We start from the raw sequence: 20,815 nt of genomic DNA on the forward strand, positions 1-20,815 counted from the left end.
GTTCGGTCGACTCTAAACGACTTTAAAACGTTCGGTCGACACTAAACGACTTTAAAACGTTCGGTCGACTCTAAACGACTTTATAACGTTCGGCCGACACTAAACGACTTTAAAACGTTCGGTCGACTCTAAACGACTTTAAAACGTTCGGTCGACACTAAACGACTTTAAAACGTTTGGTCGACTCTAAACGACTTTATAACGTTCGGCCGACACTAAACGACTCCAGGAGAGGAGGAGGAGGAGCCTGCCTTTAGTTTAAAACTGTGAGCACTGATACAGTACGAATAAAGTTTGTGTTTGAATCAATCCGAGTCTACAGACCTGACAGCAGCAGGAACATCAGACCTGATCTCTTCATGACTGCAAGGCTGTGAAGACAACATCATCATCATCATAAAAGCATCAGCCATCATCACAATTAAACAGCTTTGTTATTACTGGGTTTTATTTTTAGTAAACTAAACTAAATATTACAGAATCTAATTAATATATTTATATATATATGTGTATATATATATGTGTGTATATACATACACATATATATATATACTGTGTATATATATACACATATATATATACGTGTATATATATATACACATACACATATATATATACATATACATACATATACATAATTCTATTCCATATTTGTATATTCGTCCTCATGTAATATTAACAAAAATAGAAACAGGTGATGTCAAATTATGCAAAATGTCAACGTTCAAAACAAAGACTCATAATCACTATTTTCTGATGTTTTAACATCAAATCAATCAATAAATGAAATAGTGTAGTGAAGAGTATTTCACAGGTTAATATACTATCAGTAGTTGTGATGTTTAGATGATATTTAACAGATGAAGTTGAACGTACCTGATATGAGGAGCTTCAGTCAGTTGCTGTCCACCAGTGAAGCTTTATAGACCTGTTCCTCCGTCATCTTCATCACCTTCATCTTCATCAGCTTCACCTTCACCAGACCTGCTCATTAAGCTCTATTTGGTTAAATGACGATGGGATGATTCAGTCAAACATGAAGTGATTTCAGAGGCAAAGCGGCTGAACAGCTGCAGGTCAACGCGACGAGAACACCGACGTTATTTGATATGATCATTGTGGTTTAAAGGAGCATTTGGAGCTCAACGCGTCCTCTAAACAAATGTCTCCTGAGGACACATTTCATATTTAAATGACAGCTGTGCTCTGAGACGAGGAGGAAGTACTCACATCTTTACTTCAGTAAATGTACTAATACCACCATTTAAAAGATACTCTGGTGCAGTAAAAGCATAATCAAGAAAATGTGAACATGCTTTTATTTTGTCTTCTAGAGTTCTGACAGAATAACTTTGACAGTGTAGTTATTGTTGTAATGGTACATTTGTACTTACTGTATATTTCTACTATATATATTCTACTTCCTGTATATTTCTACCGAGTATACTGTGTAAATGCTTAAGTGCTTGGACTTTGACTTTCTGAACTCAGTACACCTTCATCCGCCGTGTTAGCGTAGTGCTCTAATGTGTCTTGCTGTTGGGTTATGGAAATATGATATCCTTAATGAGACGAAAGCAGCCTTCAGGTCTGGGGACAGGAGAGTCCAGCGGGACCTGACAGAGAAGATCAGGGAGTGCAAAGACTCCTACAGGAGGAAGAACGACGTGAGGGAGGTGTGGACAGGATGAAGCAGATTACTGGCTCCAAGGCTGGAGGAGGACGACCAGGAGGCTTCCTGGAGAGGGCCAACGAGCTGAAGTGTTCCTTCAACAGGTTCACAGCCCTCATCTGTCTCCTCACACCTCTCCTCACTGTGTTAGTGACTCACTAACACCTCCCACCTCACTAACACCTCCCACCTCACTAACATCTCACCTCACTAACACCTCCCACCTCACTAACACCTCCCACCTCACTAACACTCCCACCTCACTAACACCTCCCACCTCACTAACACCTCCCACCTCACTAACACTCCCACCTCACTAACACCTCCCACCTCACTAACACCTCCCACCTCACTAACACTCCCAACTCACTAACAGTCCCACCTCACTAACACTCCCACCTCACTAACACCTCCCACCTCACTAACACCTCCCACCTCACTAACACCTCCCACCTCACTAACACTCCCACCTCACTAACACCTCCCACCTCACTAACACCTCCCACCTCACTAACACTCCCACCTCACTAACACCTTCCACCTCACTAACACCTCCCACCTCACTAACAGTCCCACCTCACTAACACCTCCCACCTCACTAACACCTCCCACCTCACTAACACTCCCACCTGACTAACACCTCCCACCTCACTAACACCTCCCACCTCACTAACACTGCCACCTCACTAACACTCCCACCTCACTAACACCTCCCACCTCACTAACACTCCCACCTCGCTAACACCTCCAACCTGACTAACACCTCCCACCTCACTAACACTCCCACCTCACTAACACCTCTCACTAACACTCCCACCTCACTAACACTCCCACCTCACTAACACCTCCCACCTCACTAACACTGCCACCTCACTAACACTCCCACCTGACTAACACCTCCCACCTCACTAACACTCCCACCTCGCTAACACCTCCAACCTGACTAACACCTCCCACCTCACTAACACCTCTCACTAACACCTCCCACCTCACTAACACCTCCCACCTGACTAACACTCCCACCTCACCAACACTCCCACCTCACTAACACCTCCCACCTCACTAATGCTCCCACCTCACTAACACCTCCCACCTGACTAACACCTCCCACCTCACTAACACTCCCACCTCACCAACACCTCCCGCCTCACTAACATTCCTCTTTCGAATTTCATGCTGTTACTGTCACTTATCCAGTCAAGCTCACCATTGCTGTTGTGTATCGCCCACCAGGGCCTCTTGGTGAGTTCCTGGAGGAGCTCGACACATTAGTCTGGCACTTCCATGACGATGGCTCGGCGCTCATCCTGCTCGGTGACTTCAACATCCAGACCGACAAGCTTGAACCTCTTCTTTCATTCCTCTCCTCCTTTGACCTTTACCACTCTTCTTCTTCTCCTACCCACAAGGCAACCAGCTGGACCTTATCTTCACTAGGCACTGTTGTACTGCTAACCTCTCTGTCACTCCCCTCCAGCTCTCTGACCACTATTTCATGTCCTACTCCCTCTCCCTATCCTCTGCTCCATCACTTCCTCCACCTACCCACATGGTTTCTACCCGGAGTCATCTCCGCTCCCTCTCCCCTGCTGATCTTTCCTCTTCTGTCACCTCTGCTCTCCCTGACCCTGAATCCTTCTCTCTCCTATCCCCTGATACTGCTACTGATCTTCTCCTCTCCACCCTTACTTCTTCTTTGGACAAACTCTGTCCCTTCACCTCCAGGCCTGCACGCCCAACTCCACCTGCCCCGTGGCTGTCGGACTCAGTGCGTACTGATAGACGGAGCCTAAGAGAGGCTGAGCATAAATGGAGAAAAGGCAAACTCCCGGAGGACCTTCTTCAAAACTCTTCTTTCCACTTTTTCCTCCTCTCTATCTACTGCTAAAGCTGCGTTCTTCCGCTCTAAAATCCTAACCTCTGCTTCCAATCCTAAAAAACTCTTTGAAACTTTCACTTCACTCCTCCAACCCCCACCCCCTCCTCCTACTTCCTCCCTTCTCCCTGATGATTTTGCCAACTTCTTTGACAAGAAGGTAAACGATATCAGATCCTCCTTCTCTCAGCCCCTCTCTCCCTGTCCAATCCTGCCCCCACAGCTCTCCCTCCCATCTCCATGCCCCATCTTACCCTTTCTGGCTCCTCTCTCCCCTAACAAGGTCCTCAACCTTGTTACGTCTAACCGCCCCACCACGTGCTCCCTTGACCCGATCCCTTCCCCTCTTCTTCAGTCTATTGCGACTGAACTCCTTCCTTTCCTCACCCACCTCATCAACACATCTCTTGTTTCAGGATGCTTTCCCACGGCCTTCAAGACCGCCAGAGTCACCCCCCTTCTGAAGAAACCATCACTTGACCCCTCTGATGTCAAGAACTTCAGACCGGTTTCTCTTCTACCCTTTCTATCCAAAACACTTGAACGTGCTGTCTTTAACCAACTGTCTTCCTATCTCCACCAAAACAGCCTTTTGGATCCCCACCAGTCCGGGTTCAAAGTGGGTCACTCGACAGAGACGGCCCTCCTTGCGGTGACAGAGTCGCTTCACGCCGCGAGAGCGAACTCTCTCTCCTCTGTCCTGATTCTCCTGGACTTGTCTGCGGCGTTTGACACTGTGAACCATCAAATCCTCCTCTCATCCCTCGAGGGGATGGGCGTCTCAGGCTCTGCACTCTCCATGTTTGCATCCTACCTGACGGGTCGATCCTACCAGGTGACCTGGAGGGGGGCCGTGTCGGAACCACGCATGCTGACTACGGGGGTTCCGCAAGGGTCAGTCCTGGGCCCCCTTCTCTTCTCGCTCTACACAACATCTCTGGGTTCTGTTATTCGCTCGCATGACTTCTCCTACCATTGTTATGCCGATGACACCCAGCTGGTCTTGTCATTTCCCCCCGGTGACACCCAAGTGGAGACGCGCATCGCTGCGTGTTTGGCTGACATCTCGAAGTGGATGACGACACACCACCTCAAGCTCAACCTAGACAAAACTGAGCTACTGTTCCTCCCGGGGAAGGGTTGCCCGCACCGGGACCTGTCCATCACCATTGATGATACCGTGGTGACGCCAACTCGGACTGCGAGGAACCTGGGTGTGACCCTGGATGACCAACTGTCATTCTCGGCAAACATTTCATCCGTTACACGCTCCTGCAGATTCCTGCTCTACAACATCAGGAGGATTCATCCCTTCCTGACTGACGAGACGACGCAGGTTCTCATCCAGGCTCTTGTCATCTCCCGCCTGGACTACTGCAACTCTCTACTCGCCGGAGCCCCGGCATCGGCCATCAGACCTCTGGAGCTTGTCCAGAAAGCCGCAGCTCGCCTGGTGTTCAATCGCCCCAAGTTCTCCCACACAACTTCCTTTCTCCGTTCTCTACACTGGCTCCCTGTAAGAGCTCATCCAGTTTAAGACTCTGGTGCTAGCCTACAGGGCAGTGAAAAGAACAGCTCCTTCCTATCTCCAGGCCATGGTCAAGCCTTACCCCCCGCCCGACCACTTCGCTCTGCTGCCTCGGGGCGATTGGTCGCCCCGTCGCTCAGAGGTCCTGGCGGCCGATCAACCCGGTCACGGCTGTTTTCTGTCCTGGCCCCACAGTGGTGGAATGAACTTCCCACTGACGTCAGGACAGCGGAGTCGCTGCCCATCTTTCGGCGCAGGCCGTGTGTCACCTTGTTGCACTTATTGTATTCGTATTACTTATAGCACTAACTGTTTTTCTTGTTTCTGCACTGTACTTTGGCTCTGAGTTATGCTCTGCTTCATGCTCTTAGATGCTTGTTTGGAAAAGGAAATGTACTTATGACTTCTGGTGACTAGTAGTTCTTTTGATTACCAATGTTGATGCACTTATTGTAAGTCGCTTTGGATAAAAGCGTCTGCTAAATGACTGTAATGTAATGTAATGTAATGTAACACCTCCCACCTGACTAACACCTCCCACCTCACTAACACCTCCCAACTCACGAACACCTCCCACCTCACTAACACCTCCCACCTCACTAACACCTCCCACCTGACTAACACCTCCCACCTTACTAACACCTCCCACCTCACTAACACCTCCCACCTCATTAACACCTTCCACCTGACTAACACCTCCCACCTCACTAACACCTCCCACCTCACTAACACCTCCCACCTCACTAACACCTTCCACCTCACTAACACCTCCCACCTCACTAACACCTCCCACCTCACTAATGCTCCCACCTCACTAACACCTCCCACCTCACTAACACTTCCCACCTCACTAATGCTCCCACCTCACTAACACCTCCCACCTCACTAACACCTTCCACCTGACTAACACCTCCCACCTCACTAACACCTCCCACCTCACTAACACCTTCCACCTGACTAACACCTCCCACCTCACTAACACTTCCCACCTCACTAATGCTCCCACCTCACTAACACCTCCCACCTCACTAACACCTTCCACCTGACTAACACCTCCCACCTCACTAACACTTCCCACCTCACTAATGCTCCCACCTCACTAACACCTCCCACCTCACTAACACCTTCCACCTGACTGACACCTCCCACCTCACTAACACCTCCCACCTCACTAACAGTCCCACCTCACTAACACTTCCCACCTCACTAATGCTCCCACCTCACTAACACCTCCCACCTCACTAACACCTTCCACCTGACTAACACCTCCCACCTCACTAACACCTCCCACCTCACTAACACTTCCCACCTCACTAACACTCCCACCTCACTAACACCTCCCACCTGACTAACACCTCCCACCTCACTGACACTCCCACCTCATTAACACCTCCCACCTCACTAACACCTCCCACCTGACTAACACCTCCCACCTCACTAACACTCCCACCTCATTAACACCTCCCACCTCACTAACACCTCCCACCACACTAACACCTCCCACCTCACTAACACCTCCCACCTCACTAACACCTCCCCCTCTATAATAAAAGGAATCCTGTAAGCATCGCACACACACAAACGCACACTCTCTCACACACACACACACACACACACACACACACACACACACACACACACACACACACAGACACACGTATATGTTCATGTTCACCTGTGTGACTTCAGTGGGTTCATGATGTTAGCTGATTGGTGGCTCACTTCATAAATCAATGAGTTTCATCTTCAGGCTGTGATGTGTGGAAGGAAGACAGAATAATAAATGTTTTGTTTGACTACATGGAACCTCACTTATCAAAAATAATCAGCTGTGATAATCAATCACAGTGTGTGTGTGTGTGTGTGTGTGTGTGTGTGTGTGTGTGTGTGTGTGTGTGTGTGTGTGTCAGAGATCACATGAACAGGAGGAGCGAGTCATAGGGAGTCATAGGGAGAGAGCTGGGCCTCCACCTCTCCTCCTCCTTCAGTCTGTTCGGGTCTCAAGTCTCTCAGACTGAAGGAGGCCGCATGTCTTCCACTGCTGCGTCTGTCAGCAGAGCAGGGCCAAAGCAGCAGCAGCTGCTCACTATTAATAAGAAAACATTAATTATTTAACATATAATTTAACATTATTAAAGTCATAAAAGTGAGGCCTGGGCCACGAGACATGGCTGAGTCTCTCCTGGGATCTACAGTCCTCTTGTCCCCCAAAGTCACATTCCTCAGCTCCACCTCACACAGCCAGCTCCTCAAACCCCCCAAACAACTCAAATTAACAAAATAAAAGACATCAGGCAACAACGAGTACAAAGGCAGGAAACACCTTTGAACAGACAGCTGGTTGTTCTGGACACCTTGTGTGTGTTTACTTTATATTTACGGAAGAAGGAATGAGTCGTTTAATTCAATTAAAAAAAAAAAAGTAAAGAAAGTGCCATGTTTTATTGTGAAAACCCCTCGCCGGAAGTTCGACTGTGTTCGTTCATGCATCTTGACGTCACGCTAGAAGTCCGTCGGTCCCGTTGTCCTCCGGGTCCTCTTTAAAACCCGCTCAGACCGCCACGCGACAGAACCAACCGTTAAAACAGAAACTAACGGGTTTAACGGTTTAACGGTTTAACGCTCATTCAAACTTTAACGGACTTTTTTTCATCTTCATTATTTTTGAGGGCGTGGAGTCTCGCGGGAGGCGGAAACAGAATCTAACGGTGAGACACACAGTTACATTTTACAGTAAAAACAAACTATCGCGTCACTTTAAAACTCTGTGATGAACCGACATGACGTCACAGTCATATTACTAGTTTATGACGCCAACATGTCCGTTGATCAGATGATCGATAGTATTTGATCCTGAAGGTAAATCAACACGAGTCACTTCAGATTCAAAGGGAACAATCAGCTCTGTAGCGCGTGCGTGTTCAACTACGTCATCTAGTAAACTCAAACTTTATTTATATTTCTGTTTTCGTCTTCTACTGTGTCTCCGCTGTGCGCATGCGCAGTCTGACCAAAATAAAAAAAAATTTAAGAGAGAAAGTTAAAGAGGAAAACTTGAAGATGTCATTTAAGTACACGTCTTTACGTATAGTCTCTGGTCCACTGATGAAATACTTAGCCTAGTAGTTTTGGGGGGGGGGGGCACTAGGGGGGTGTGAGTTCACTTCACCGAGTGAATAGACGAGTTAACTGCTCTGAGACAGGTAGTCTCTGTGGGTGGACCTCCCCACTGTGAGACAGGTAGTCTCTGTAGGTGGACCTCCCCACTGTGAGACAGGTAGTCTCTGTGGGTGGACCTCCCCACTGTGAGACAGGTAGTCTCTGTGGGTGGACCTCCCCACTGTGAGACAGGTAGTCTCTGTGGGTGGACCTCCCCACTGTGAGACAGGTAGTCTCTGTGGGTGGACTCCCCCACTGTGAGACAGGTAGTCTCTGTAGGTGGACCTCCCCACTGTGAGACAGGTAGTCTCTGTAGGTGGACCTCCCCACTGTGAGACAGGTAGTCCCCTGTGCGAGCACAATATGATTTTGTGTTTACAATTTTATACGTTTCTCTCAACAACAGAGAGACAGACATGTGAGGACAGAGAGACAGACGTGTGAGGACAGAGACACAGACATGTGAGGACAAATGTTAGGACAGAGGCAGACATGTGAGGACAAAGACATAAAACTACAGTTATGTGATATAATCAGTCTCTAGAGAAGGTTCAGTCTTCATGCTGTGAAGTCTGAAGGAGGAGGACAAAGTGTACAAGTCATAAAGGAGGGGGGGGGGTAGGATGAGTCCTCACGAAGACATCTGGACAACAGTTTGTCATCAAATGTTATCATCTAACAATCACATTTATCTTTGATGTCTTTTTATTCAAATCCTTGTTTGACATTAATAAAATCCTCTGTCCTCCATCTGTTAGGACATGACGTGTCTCTTCTAAATGGAGACAGCAGCGGATATCAGAGAGCAGGTAAAACTCTGAGATGTAGTACAGTCAACAGTACAATATGTACCTCTGATATATATAGCGGTAGAAATACTCTCTAAAGTACCATTACCCTGTAGATGTACCTGTTATTAACTCCTTCCTGTCTCCTCAGCGCTGCAGCTGTGGCTCCGCCTCCTTCAGGTGTTGGTGTCTGGACTGTAATGAAGCTCTGTGTTACGACTGCCTGTCGGCTCATCGCAGAGTGACGCTAACCAGATCACACCGGATCCTAAATCAGCCGCCAGCAGGTCAGAATACCACCTATAGATCCTCTGTATTAAATATATAATACATACATACATATATATATATATATATATATATATATATATATTTTATATATATATATATTATATTATATATCAGTATCATATAGAGTCATTTTAGACTAGACTTCTATACAACCAGAGGAGTCGCCCCCTGGTGGACACTAGAGAGAATGCAGCTTCAACACGTGAAGAACTGACTTCACTTTAAAGAGACGGACTCTGAACTGATCTCCTCTTTAACAACATGTCAACAAAGTGTCTCCTTTCTGTCTCCAGGAGATGTCTCAACTCCGCCCATTAAGTTCTGTAGACTCCACCCGTCTGAGCCGCTCAAACTCTTCTGCTTCACCTGTAACCAGTTCACCTGTAGAGACTGTCAGCTGGCGTCTCACATGAACCACAGGTATCACTGACACTGTCCCAGAGACTATATATCTGTCTGGCCTTTATTTTGTAGAAAGTATCAGGAAGCTTAGATTTAAACAGGAACAGCTTCATGTTTCAGTGTCAAGAGTTTCACAATAAAAGCATCCTAGAACAAGCTGGAGTTAACTTGATCAAAGCTCTTCTTCAGTATTTCTGTGCAGTGTGAGGGAGGAGGAGCCCAGGCTGCAGGAGGTGTAAGGCTTTTAAAGGATCAGGGAATTGGAGGAGTCCCCACGAAGACGTCTGTCTGCTTCTAACTGAAACGTTCCTCAACAGTTCCTGCTCTAAACATTTGATCCTGGTCTAACGTTGTGTGGGTTAGACATTCTGTGATTACTAGCTGCACTCTGAAGGAAGCTAGAGCAGATCCATCATCGTCTTGTCAAACACACACATGAACGTTATATAGTCTCGTTATTGAGGAAAGAGTTTCTGTAGAACATCAACTGATCTGATCAGTTTAAACTTCTTCAATCAATATTTACTGATCAATAATCAAACTCATTCTACAATCAGGTTATATCCTCCTCCTCTTCCTCCTCCTCCTCCTCCTCCTCCTCTCAGTTACCAGTTTGTCAAGGAGGCGTTGAACAATGTGAAGCAGCAGCTGGAGGAAGTGGTTCAGCCAATCACAGCGCAGAGAGACACAGTGAGGCGGAGCCTGATGGACATGAAGATCAGGTAGAACATCAACGAGGAAACAAGGTTATCAATAATTATGATTAATGAATGATCAATAAATTAAGTGTTATCTCCTCCTCTCCCTCCTCCTCTTCCTCCCCCCCTCCTCCCCCTCCTCCTCCTCCTCTTCCTCCCCCTCTTCCTCCTCCCCCTCCTCCTTCCCCTCCTCCCCCTCCTCCCCCTCTTCCTCTTCCTCCCCCCCTCCTCGTCCTCCTCCCCTCCTCTTTCTCCCATTCCTCTCCTCCTCCTCCTCCCTCTTCTTCCTCCTGCCCCTCCCCCTCTTCCTCCTCCTCCCCTTCCTCCTCCTCCTCCTCCCCCTCCTCTTCCTCCTCCCCTTCCTCATCTTCCTCCTGCTCCTCTTTCTCCCCCCCTCCTCCCCCTCCTCCTGCTCCTCTTCCTCCCCTCCCCCTCCTCCTGCTCCTCCTCCTCAGGCTGCAGGACATCGTAGACAGTCGTTCTAACCTGAAGTCTGAGCTGGAGCGTTCGTTTAACGTCGTGGTAGAACATCTGTCTAAGAGGATGCAGGACATCTTGAAACAGGCGGAGGTAACGTAAACAACAACAAACATCGTCATGGAAACAGATGCACAATAACAGTGACGTCTGTATCATTATCCTTTTACTTTGTTTTAGTAATTTATAGTGTTTTTTGAACCTCCGTTGGTTAGCCGTTAGCGGTGCTGCTAACGTTACTAGCTCTCCTCCTGTTGGGTTAAACACTGGTTGGTTGTTTACAATGAAACATGATCAGAGATCAGAGACTAGAGACACATGCTTGTCTGTTTGTGTTTTTCTTTGCAGGAGTTGTGTTTGTCGGAGTTCAAGGGGATTAAGAAGAGGATGACGAAGATGAAGCAGCTGTGGCAGAACCAGCAGTTAGTGACGGAAATTGTAGAAAAAGCCAGAAACACCAACGAGCTGTCGGCCCTGATGACCTACCTAGCTCAGGTGAGGGGCTCACAATACCTGATCCCTCGTCCTAAAACAAGGACACAACAGAAGGAAACAGGAAACAACCACAAAGAGGAAGATGAATTCTGCTGTAGTTCTTCAGGTTGTTTTGGACTCAGAGATTCAGAACCAGTCTGACCTTGTGGTGTTTTCTGTCTGCAGGTTAAGTATCAGCTGAAGGCACGTCCTGATCTGGACGTGTCTCCTCCTCAGATCATGTCTCACCTGAAGGTCGTCACCGACAGGACGTCTCTGGAGGCCATTCTGAACTTTGGTGAGTCGAGATTCTGTCCGAATCCCCGACGAACCATGATTGCTGTGGGTTGAGCTGCATCACGTCAGCCTTAAGGGTTTTCTAGGTGAAACTCTTGGAATGTAAAAGGGTTCTCGGTAGATCCCCCTCCATGGGTTGTAGATGAAACCCTTGGATTATGAAAGGGTTCTTGTTAAAACCCCCTACGTGGGTTCCAGGTGAACCCATTAAAGGGTTCTCCGTAGAATCTTCTGGGTGTGTTCTAGATGAAGCCCATGGAATAATAAAGGGTTCTCGGTAGATCCCCCTTGGAAATGAGACTGACTTCTCTAGCATGTAAACCGGTGTGGATACCTGATATTTAACATGACATCACATGTTTTTATGTTTCTGATTGGCTCTAAACATCCTGATGTTGATGTCTATATTTGCTGAGGATGTTTCTGTTTCCAGGTGCGCTTGAAGTTTCATGGATCCCCTTCTTCGTCTTACAAACCTCCAATCAGAAAACTCCAAATGCCTCCTCCTCTTCCCCTACCATCCTTGTCAGGCCTCCTCCCCCCTACAGACCACTCCCCCAAACCAGGAAGACTTTTGACTCACCTGTTGCACCCGTTCCAGTCAGTTGTTCCTCAACATTCTCAAAGTCTTTGTCCAGCATGTTGCATCTTTCTCCTTTCTCATCCTCCACCGTCATTCCAACCACCTCCACCTGTCTTGTACCCTCCTGTGGGACCCTTCCTCAAAACAGGAACACCTGGGACAATGACTCACCTGTTCCAGTCAACTGTCCCTCTACTTCACGGAAGATGTCGTCCAATCAGTTTAGTCATCCTTCCTCCTCCAGTCAGGGCGTCAACCAATCCAAAACTCCCTTGACCACGATCGTGCCAGTTACCTCCACTCAAACTGTCCAACAACCGTCCTCCACAAAGAACTCAAGACTGGTGTGGCTGCTGTCAAATCCTACTTCAGGGGACCTTCCGCCTGTCAGCGTTCACCACCCTCCTTCAGCAGATCCGTCTCTGGTCTTCCAACTGGTTCAGCCCCCACTGGGTTTGAACAAACCCCCTGCCCCCCAGAACCAGAACCAGTGCAACGCCGTCCTGCTGAGCAACACTCAAACCCTAAACAATGCGTCCTGCTTCACCCTCTTTTCAGTCATGCCTCAGTTTCCCATGCTGCTCAGTCCGACCTCACCTGGAAACACCTCGCCTGAACACCAGAAAAGCCTGATGGGAATTATCAGCCCTCAGACACTTCCTGCAACCACCAAAGGAAACCCGATCTCTGGCGGACCGAGTGGCACGGCGCTGCATCGACCTCTGAAGGATATCCGCTTTACTACAACCAGCAGCTCTCCGTCCTGCCACCAGTGTCTCACCCCAGATATCAGCCCTCATTCTTCTCTGAAAGACCAGCAGCAGAGTCCTGTGGTGAGGGCTGTGGCGGACTCCGCCTGTAATCGCAACATACAGCCGGTCGCAGCGAAGCGGCCGGAACCAGCAGAGAACGAACCGACCTCCACTGTGTCTGAAGAACCTGCACCAGCAGGGGGACGATTTGTTTTTTATAGAAAAGCTTCAGAACCTAAACCTTCACCTGAAGTATCAGATACAGAACCTGAAGAACCTGAACCTGCACCTGAAGTATCACATACAGAACCTGAACCTGCACCTGAAGTATCACATACAGAACCTGAACAGAGCTCAGTGATTGGACACCTGGACTGCATTATGGGCCGATGGCAGCCCAGACTTTCTTTGAGCCGGCTGCCTGTAACTCCGCCCCGTCCTGGAGGTCCAGACCCTTGTTTTGGTTTGGTTACCGGTGATCCTGAAGATGAGATTTACCTGAAGGAGATGAGAGAAGACACTCAGGTAAAGTAGTGGAATGTAACTAACTGAAATACTTTACTTGAGTACAAATTCAAAGTACTTTACTTTTCTAGTTCTCCTCCACTACATCTCAGAGGTACAATTTGTGAAGTGTTAATGTTAAATGTTTGTGTGTTGAGAAAACCCTAAACAATATATAACTCGCCCTGTTAAATACTATCAACCTAAAGTTGTGATGGAAAATGTCCACTGTGCTAGTACTTTTCTACTGTGACTTCCTCAATAACAAGACCATATGGGGTATTTCTGCTTAGCTTCCATAAGAGGAAGTAAGTCAATAACAAGACCATATGTAGTAGGAAGTGAAAACTGAATGGGGATGCAGACAGTTAATCACAGATGTGTTTAGATTAGGGACTGCTGTACAGATGTGTTTAGATTAGGGACTGCTGTACAGATGTGTTTAGATTAGGGACTGCTGTACAGATGTGTTTAGATTAGGGACTGCTGTACAGATGTGTTTAGATTAGGAACGGTTGTACAGATGTGTTTAGATTAGGGACTGCTGTACAGATGTGTTTAGATTAGGGACTGCTGTACAGATGTGTTTAGATTAGGAACGGCTGTACAGATATGTTTAGATTAGGGACTGCTGTACAGATGTGTTTAGATTAGGAACGGTTGTACAGATGTGTTTAGATTAGGAACGGTTGTACAGATGTGTTTAGATTAGGAACGGTTGTACAGATGTGTTTAGATTAGGGACTGCTGTACAGATGTGTTTAGATTAGGAACGGTTGTACAGATGTGTTTAGATTAGGGACTGCTGTACAGATGTGTTTAGATTAGGAACGGTTGTACACATGTGTTTAGATTAGGGACTGCTGTACAGATGTGTTTAGATTAGGGACTGCTGTACAGATGTGTTTAGATTAGGGACTGCTGTACAGATGTGTTTAGATTAGGAACGGTTGTACAGATGTGTTTAGATTAGGGACTGCTGTACAGATGTGTTTAGATTAGGAACGGTTGTACAGATGTGTTTAGATTAGGGACTGCTGTACAGATGTGTTTAGATTAGGAACGGTTGTACAGATGTGTTTAGATTAGGGACTGCTGTACAGATGTGTTTAGATTAGGAACGGTTGTACAGATGTGTTTAGATTAGGGACTGCTGTACAGATGTGTTTAGATTAGGAACGGTTGTACAGATGTGATTAGATTAGGGACTGCTGTACAGATGTCTTAGTGAGGACTCATCCTGCTCCTCCCCCACCATTGTGCACTGCTCCTTTATAAGATGCATATACCTTGCACACTGGGTCTTTTCCTCCATCAGACTGCATTGCATTCTGTATGGAGATTGGACCTTCTCTGCACAGAGAATAATTCTCAATGTTCCTTATTTCAGTACTATAGGACTCTCTCTGTACTATTATATAGTTTTTCCACCACAGAGTAAACATGCAACATGAATCATGAAAACAGTGAAGCGGGAAATCAAGACGTCCTCTTCATTGTTAATAATCTGGTTCTTTAAAAGCGGTGTGCTCTTATTTTGAAATAAAGGTAACAATGGTAGAGTTGATTGTGCTGCCCATTGATCCTAACTGCAGTCGTGTAGCTAAGCCTCCCAGCATGCACTGGGGCAATAGATTATAGAAGTTTCTCTCATCCCAGATCTGTGTTCCTCTTTGCTTTGTCACAGACCCATGCAGGTGAGGTCACAGATGACATCATCGCTGAGTCACCTGTGACTCTGGTGACGGTCAGCTGCTCCGCCTGTCATTCGGCCAGCAGTTCAATAATCTGTTCATTCTGCGGTCGAGGATACCACCGGGACTGTCATGATCCTCCTGTTGGACCCGACCTCCGGTAAGAATCCATCCCTCAGTCAGTCATCAATCAGTGGCCGTCAGATGTCACTTTAACTGTTTCAATCTTATTTTAGAGGCTTTTAGCAGCCTTTCACTGACATGTTCCTCTGTTCATGTTCATTTGATCGTATTTACTCCCTGTCTTTAGATCTGCTCTAATGTTTAACATTTGAAATCAACCAGAGAAGCAATGACGAGATTCTTACATATCTGTCTGTATTTAATATATTTGAGACAACGAGACATCTCTGACATCTGAAACTATTCAGAGGTAGAGTATCTAGTCTTATGTCACGATATCGATATAATATCTAGTCTTATGTCACGATATCGATAGAATATCTGTCACGATATCGATAGAATATCTAGTCTTATGTCACGATATCGATATAATATCTAGTCTTATGTCACGATATCGATAGAATATCTGTCACGATATCAATAGAATATCTAGTCTTATGTCACGATATCGATATAATATCTAGTCTTATGTCACGATATCGATAGAATATCTGTCACGATATCAATAGAATATCTAGTGTTATGTCACGATATCGATATAATATCTAGTCTTATGTCACGATATCGATATAATATCTAGTCTTATGTCACGATATCGATATAATATTTAGTCTTATGTCACGATATCGATATAATATGTAGTCTTATGTCACGATATCGATATAATATTTAGTCTTATGTCACGATATCGATATAATATCTAGTCTTATGTCACGATATCGATAGAATATCTAGTCTTATGTCACGATATCGATATAATATGTAGTCTTATGTCACGATATCGATATAATATCTACTCTTATGTCACGATATCGATAGAATATCTGTCATGATATTGATATACTATCTAGTCTTATGTCACGATATCGATATAATATCTAGTCTTATGTCACGATATCGGAGGGGGGGAGATAATGTGCATATATACTCTGTTAAACTATTAATTGTTGTTAGACCTCTGAACCATCTGTGGGGAAAGAGCTCTATCCATTTAGATGAATTATTATTAGTGTCTGTTCAATAAATGCGTTTTTGATATTTTAAGAGTTTTCTCATCTCGGTTATTTCTCACAGGGAGGTTAAAAAGATTTTTTTCCACCACGATTGCCGACTTTGTCTCAGTGTCTTTCTGCTAAGTTCAACACTTCCTGCACAGACGTTTCTCGTTGAAGCCTACCAGCTACTCAAAACACATCATCTTTCTCATTCTGGAAAACTTTTAGTGTGGAAATTCCTTGACAGTGAATCAGAAAGAGATGCTCCGAGTGAATCTCAAAACAACCCATGTGATGTTTCCTACAGGTCAGAGTGGACCTGCACGCTGTGTCAGGACCTGTTTGACACCTCAGACCCCTTCAGCTCTGACAGACCACCAAGACCTCAGAGTCCTTGTCTTAGTCTGTGGGACCAGAGGGTGAGAGTCCACTTGTATCTTTAAAGTGTTTTCTGTCTGAAGTGTGAAATAAGTTGTGTGGATAAACTCATTTCAGCTTTCACTGGAGCTCTTTGAAATCATGTTTCAGCCTGGACCCTATTACCCATGTGTTTGTGTCTAGATGACTAATGGGGACTACCGGTTTTTAAAAACTGGTCCAGTATTGCACTGCAAATGGCAGCAGCTAAACACTTGCTCTGGGGAACTCCTCACCGTCGGTGTACGTCCAGTAAGAGTGCTTGTTGTTGCTGGCTCAGATTCTTATTTTTAGTGTCTGACAATCTTATGGAAAGAACCCTACAGAGAAATAACACCTCTCACTTGATCTCGTGTGTTATTGTGTCAAAGAAGTCTTGTTCTGAAACACTAAGTTACTTTTTCTGTTCTCCAAACTCTGACAACACCGGCACTCCTCTGTCCAATCCAACTCTCACTCATGTTCCCATTTGTTCATTGCCGCCTGGCAACAAGTCACATGACACAGTAACAAAAGAAAGGTAAAGAGAAAGATGTTATTTCTCTGTAGGGTTCTTTCCATAATGTCCGAGCATTTCTATTGCCTCCATATGGCTCTCAACACAGCAATGTCTAAGCCAGCGTGTAGCAGCGCTAACAGTGTTGACCTGAGGGGGAACTGGAGGGTGGGCGCGAGCTGAATTTGTATCTTGTGTGATGTTTTTGTTCCTATAAAGTTAATGATCTGTTTTGTGTTTAACTCGCCATGTGGTTTGTTTGCATCCCAGAGGTGTGAGAGGCTGCTGCTGTACCTGAAGGTTGAAGGCTGCACTCAACTGTCTCAGGTCAGTTTCTCCACAAAGAGACTCTCAGATCTATAACCAGAGATGCACTGATGTAACCATGTTAATGTAGTAGTAATAATGTATTAGTGTAGTAGTAATAATGTATTAATAATAATGTTAATAATGTTAATGTATTAGTAATAATGTTAATGTATTAGTAACAATGTTAATGTATTCATAATAATGTTAATGTATTAGTAATAATGTTAATGTATTAGTAATAATGTTAATAATGTTAATGTATTAATAATAATGTTTATAATGTTAATGTATTAGTAATAATGTTTATAATGTTAATAATGTTAATGTATTAGTAATAATGTTAATAATGTTAATGTATTAGTAATAATGTTTATAATGTTAATAATGTTAATAATGTTAATAATGTTAATGTATTAGTAATAATGTTAATAATGTTAATGTATTAGTAATAATGTTAATGTATTAGTAATAATGTTAATAATGTTAATGTATTAGTAACAATGTTAATGTATTAGTAATGTTAATGTATTAGTAATAATGTTAATAATGTTAATGTATTAGTAATAATGTTAATAATGTTAATGTATTAGTAATAATGTTTATAATGTTAATAATGTTAATGTATTAGTAATAATGTTAATAATGTTAATGTATTAGTAATAATGTTAATAATGTTAATGTGTTAGTAATAATGTTAATGTATAGTAATAATGTTAATAATGTTAATGTATTAGTAACAATGTTAATGTATTAGTAATGTTAATGTATTAGTAATAATGTTAATAATGTTAATGTATTAGTAATAATGTTAATAATGTTAATGTGTTAGTAATAATGTTAATAATGTTAATGTGTTAGTAATATTGTTAATGTATTAGTATTAATGGTAATAATGTTAATGTATTAGTAATAATGTTAATAATGTTAATGTATTAGTATTAATGTTAATAATGTTAATGTATTAGTATTAATGTTAATAATGTTAATGCATTAGTAATAATGTTAATGTCTAAGTAATGTTAATGAATAAGTAATAATTTGACTATATAAGTAGAAATGTTAATGTATCGGTAACAGAGTATTTTCACAGTGTGGTATTAGTACTTTTAGTGCAACAGGGTATCATTGTGTATAATAGTATATTTACCAGCAGGTGGAGCTCTGACAGAAGCTGCTGGAGGCTCACTGGCACTGATGATGATGGTGATGATGTGGTCGTCTTTTTGTTTCCAGTCTCAGCTGACCTTGATGTCGGAGCGTCTGTCTCTCCGTCATTCTCCTTCGTATCAAACAGCTGCAGAGTTTCTGTGTGACATCTGGAGTCTGTTTGAAGACGCCTCACAGGTAAATACAGCAGCTCAATGTTCAAAACACATACAAACAGCGTCATGTCATTATGGGATGTCCACGTTCTCTAGGAACAGTGTTTGTAACTGTAACTTCAATAAACACAAATCAGAGTACTTCATCACATTGATGCAAAATTACAAAGATCAATGTGATCATTGATCACATTGATAAAGAAAGGAGACATATGAGCAAATAGTTCCTTTTTGTTTTGTCTCATTTCTGAAACGATGAGCCGATTGACAGGAAGTCAATTATTGTTCAAAGAAATTGAAATCACTGATTCCAGCTTTAAGAAGAAACCCTGAAATTATATGAGTTATTTTCTATTTTTGTGTTTAAATCATTCTAGTATATATTATTCCATAATAATGAATTAGACATAATTTAGTTTTGAATTCATTCTACTTAAAATTACATTTAGTTTCATTGACAGTCGTGATACATAATGATAAATAATATATTAAATCATTTTAAAAAGCTGCTTTATCGATTCAATACTAACATGTTTTTAGGAGTTTTATTGTGAATGTGTTTTGGTTTAGAAGTCTGAAATGAAGTCTGTTTAACACCAGCTGATGTTAGCTTTTTACTTGATGAACTAAACCTGAAGAACCATGAACAGAAACATTGTTCAGGTGTCATCATGAACACACCTGATTGGTCACTCAGCCTCCTGTCTGGTGTTTCCAGGGTGACGACGTTCTGAACAGACTGCAGGAGAATCTCCAGAGCCGCTTCGCTGCAGAACTGATGTCGCTGAGCAGCAGAGACACAAATGGAGGGAAACCTACAGTCGGACCGCTGTTCAACTCCAACATGTCAGACGGACTACAGGTCGCTGAGGGCCTAAAGGGGTCAAAATTTGTATCGGAGGAACAGGAAGTGACCATCACCAAAGTGAAGGAGACGAGGAAGAGGCTGAGAGACCTTCTGGAAGCGTCATTGTTCAAGAGGAGGAAGATGGAGGACAAAACACCACCTGGGAGTTCTGGGAACTGAAGTTCAAACGATGTTGAATGTGATTCCTCTTAAGCTGCAAAGTGAATGTTGATTCATTGAATTGATTTTTGTATTCATTTATTTATATACTTTTACTAGTTTTTTTTGCAATAAATATTGTTTAAAATAATTTATAGTTTGTCTGTGAGGACTTTTATCTTTCTTTTTTTTAAATGAGGTAATGACAGTTTGTATGAGCATCATAAAAAAAACGTTTTTAGTTTTCAACTCTTACAACATTACAGTCAGACAGTAACAATCAGATTGTAACATCACTCTGTCTAACAACGATCGGACTGTAACAACAGTCGATCGGACTGTAACAACAGTCAGACTGTAACAGTCGGACTGTAACAACAGTCAAACTAACAACGGTCGGACTGTAACAGTCAAACTGTAACAAGTCGGACTGTAACAACAATCGGACTGTAACAACGGTCGGACTGTAACAGTCGAACTGTAACAACAGTCGGACTGTAACAGTCAAACTGTAACAAGTCAAACTGTAAAAACAGTCGGACTGTAACAACGGTCGGACTGTAACAACAGTCAAACTGTAACAGTCAAACTGTAACAGTCTGACTAACAACGGTCAAACTGTAACAAGTCGAACTGTAACAACAGTCGAACTGTAACAAGTCGAACTGTAACAACAGTTGAACTGTAATAATAGTCGGATTGTAACAACAGTTGAACTGTAATAATAGTCAGATTGTAACAGTCGGACTGTAGTTACCGTTGGGATGAACCATACAATCTAAAGACATTCAATCAGCATCGGCTGGACGCCGTGTTTACTGATAGTACGCTAACGTTAGCGTGCTAACATGCTAAACATACCTGCTAAACTTTAGCATGTTAGCATTTTCAT

The 20,815-nt window shown here is 43.9% G+C and overlaps 1 protein-coding gene across 3 annotated transcripts; it reads left to right on the forward strand.

The window, feature by feature from the left end:
- The first annotated feature begins 7,583 nt into the window (after positions 1 to 7,583).
- Positions 7,584 to 20,065, forward strand: trim33l (tripartite motif containing 33, like). Of its 3 annotated transcripts, XM_068729993.1 has the most exons (14): positions 7,584 to 7,784; positions 8,994 to 9,044; positions 9,175 to 9,310; positions 9,608 to 9,734; positions 10,322 to 10,438; positions 10,870 to 10,984; positions 11,240 to 11,386; positions 11,552 to 11,663; positions 12,096 to 13,522; positions 15,189 to 15,355; positions 16,681 to 16,792; positions 17,557 to 17,613; positions 18,829 to 18,939; positions 19,636 to 20,065. In XM_068729993.1, the coding sequence occupies exons 2-14, from the start codon at positions 9,015 to 9,017 to the stop codon at positions 19,942 to 19,944; spliced, it is 2,967 nt and encodes a 988-aa protein (XP_068586094.1). In that variant the 5' UTR covers positions 7,584 to 7,784; positions 8,994 to 9,014; the 3' UTR covers positions 19,945 to 20,065. The 3 variants fall into 3 exon arrangements, with proteins under 3 accessions (XP_068586094.1, XP_068586095.1, XP_068586096.1); XM_068729994.1 differs by lacking the exon at positions 19,636 to 20,065 and having other exon boundaries at positions 18,746 to 18,918; XM_068729995.1 differs by lacking the exon at positions 19,636 to 20,065 and having other exon boundaries at positions 18,749 to 18,918.
- Positions 20,066 to 20,815: the final 750 nt, after the last annotated feature.

This window comes from Cebidichthys violaceus, unplaced genomic scaffold, assembly GCF_023349555.1.
Source record: "Cebidichthys violaceus isolate CVI_PGR_0920_01 unplaced genomic scaffold, fCebVio1.0.p SCAF_48, whole genome shotgun sequence".
Taxonomy (NCBI): domain Eukaryota; kingdom Metazoa; phylum Chordata; class Actinopteri; order Perciformes; family Stichaeidae; genus Cebidichthys; species Cebidichthys violaceus.

What these genes read in the sequence shown, in the direction of transcription:
- trim33l (XM_068729993.1), top strand. Translation starts at nt 9,015, where the DNA reads ATGGAGACAGCAGCGGATATCAGAGAGCAG. An exon ending in CCTAAATCAGCCGCCAGCAG is followed by an intron (nt 9,311 to 9,607) that starts GTCAGAATACCA and finishes TTCTGTCTCCAG; the next exon opens with GAGATGTCTCAACTCCGCCC. An exon ending in AGATGAGAGAAGACACTCAG is followed by an intron (nt 13,523 to 15,188) that starts GTAAAGTAGTGG and finishes GCTTTGTCACAG; the next exon opens with ACCCATGCAGGTGAGGTCAC.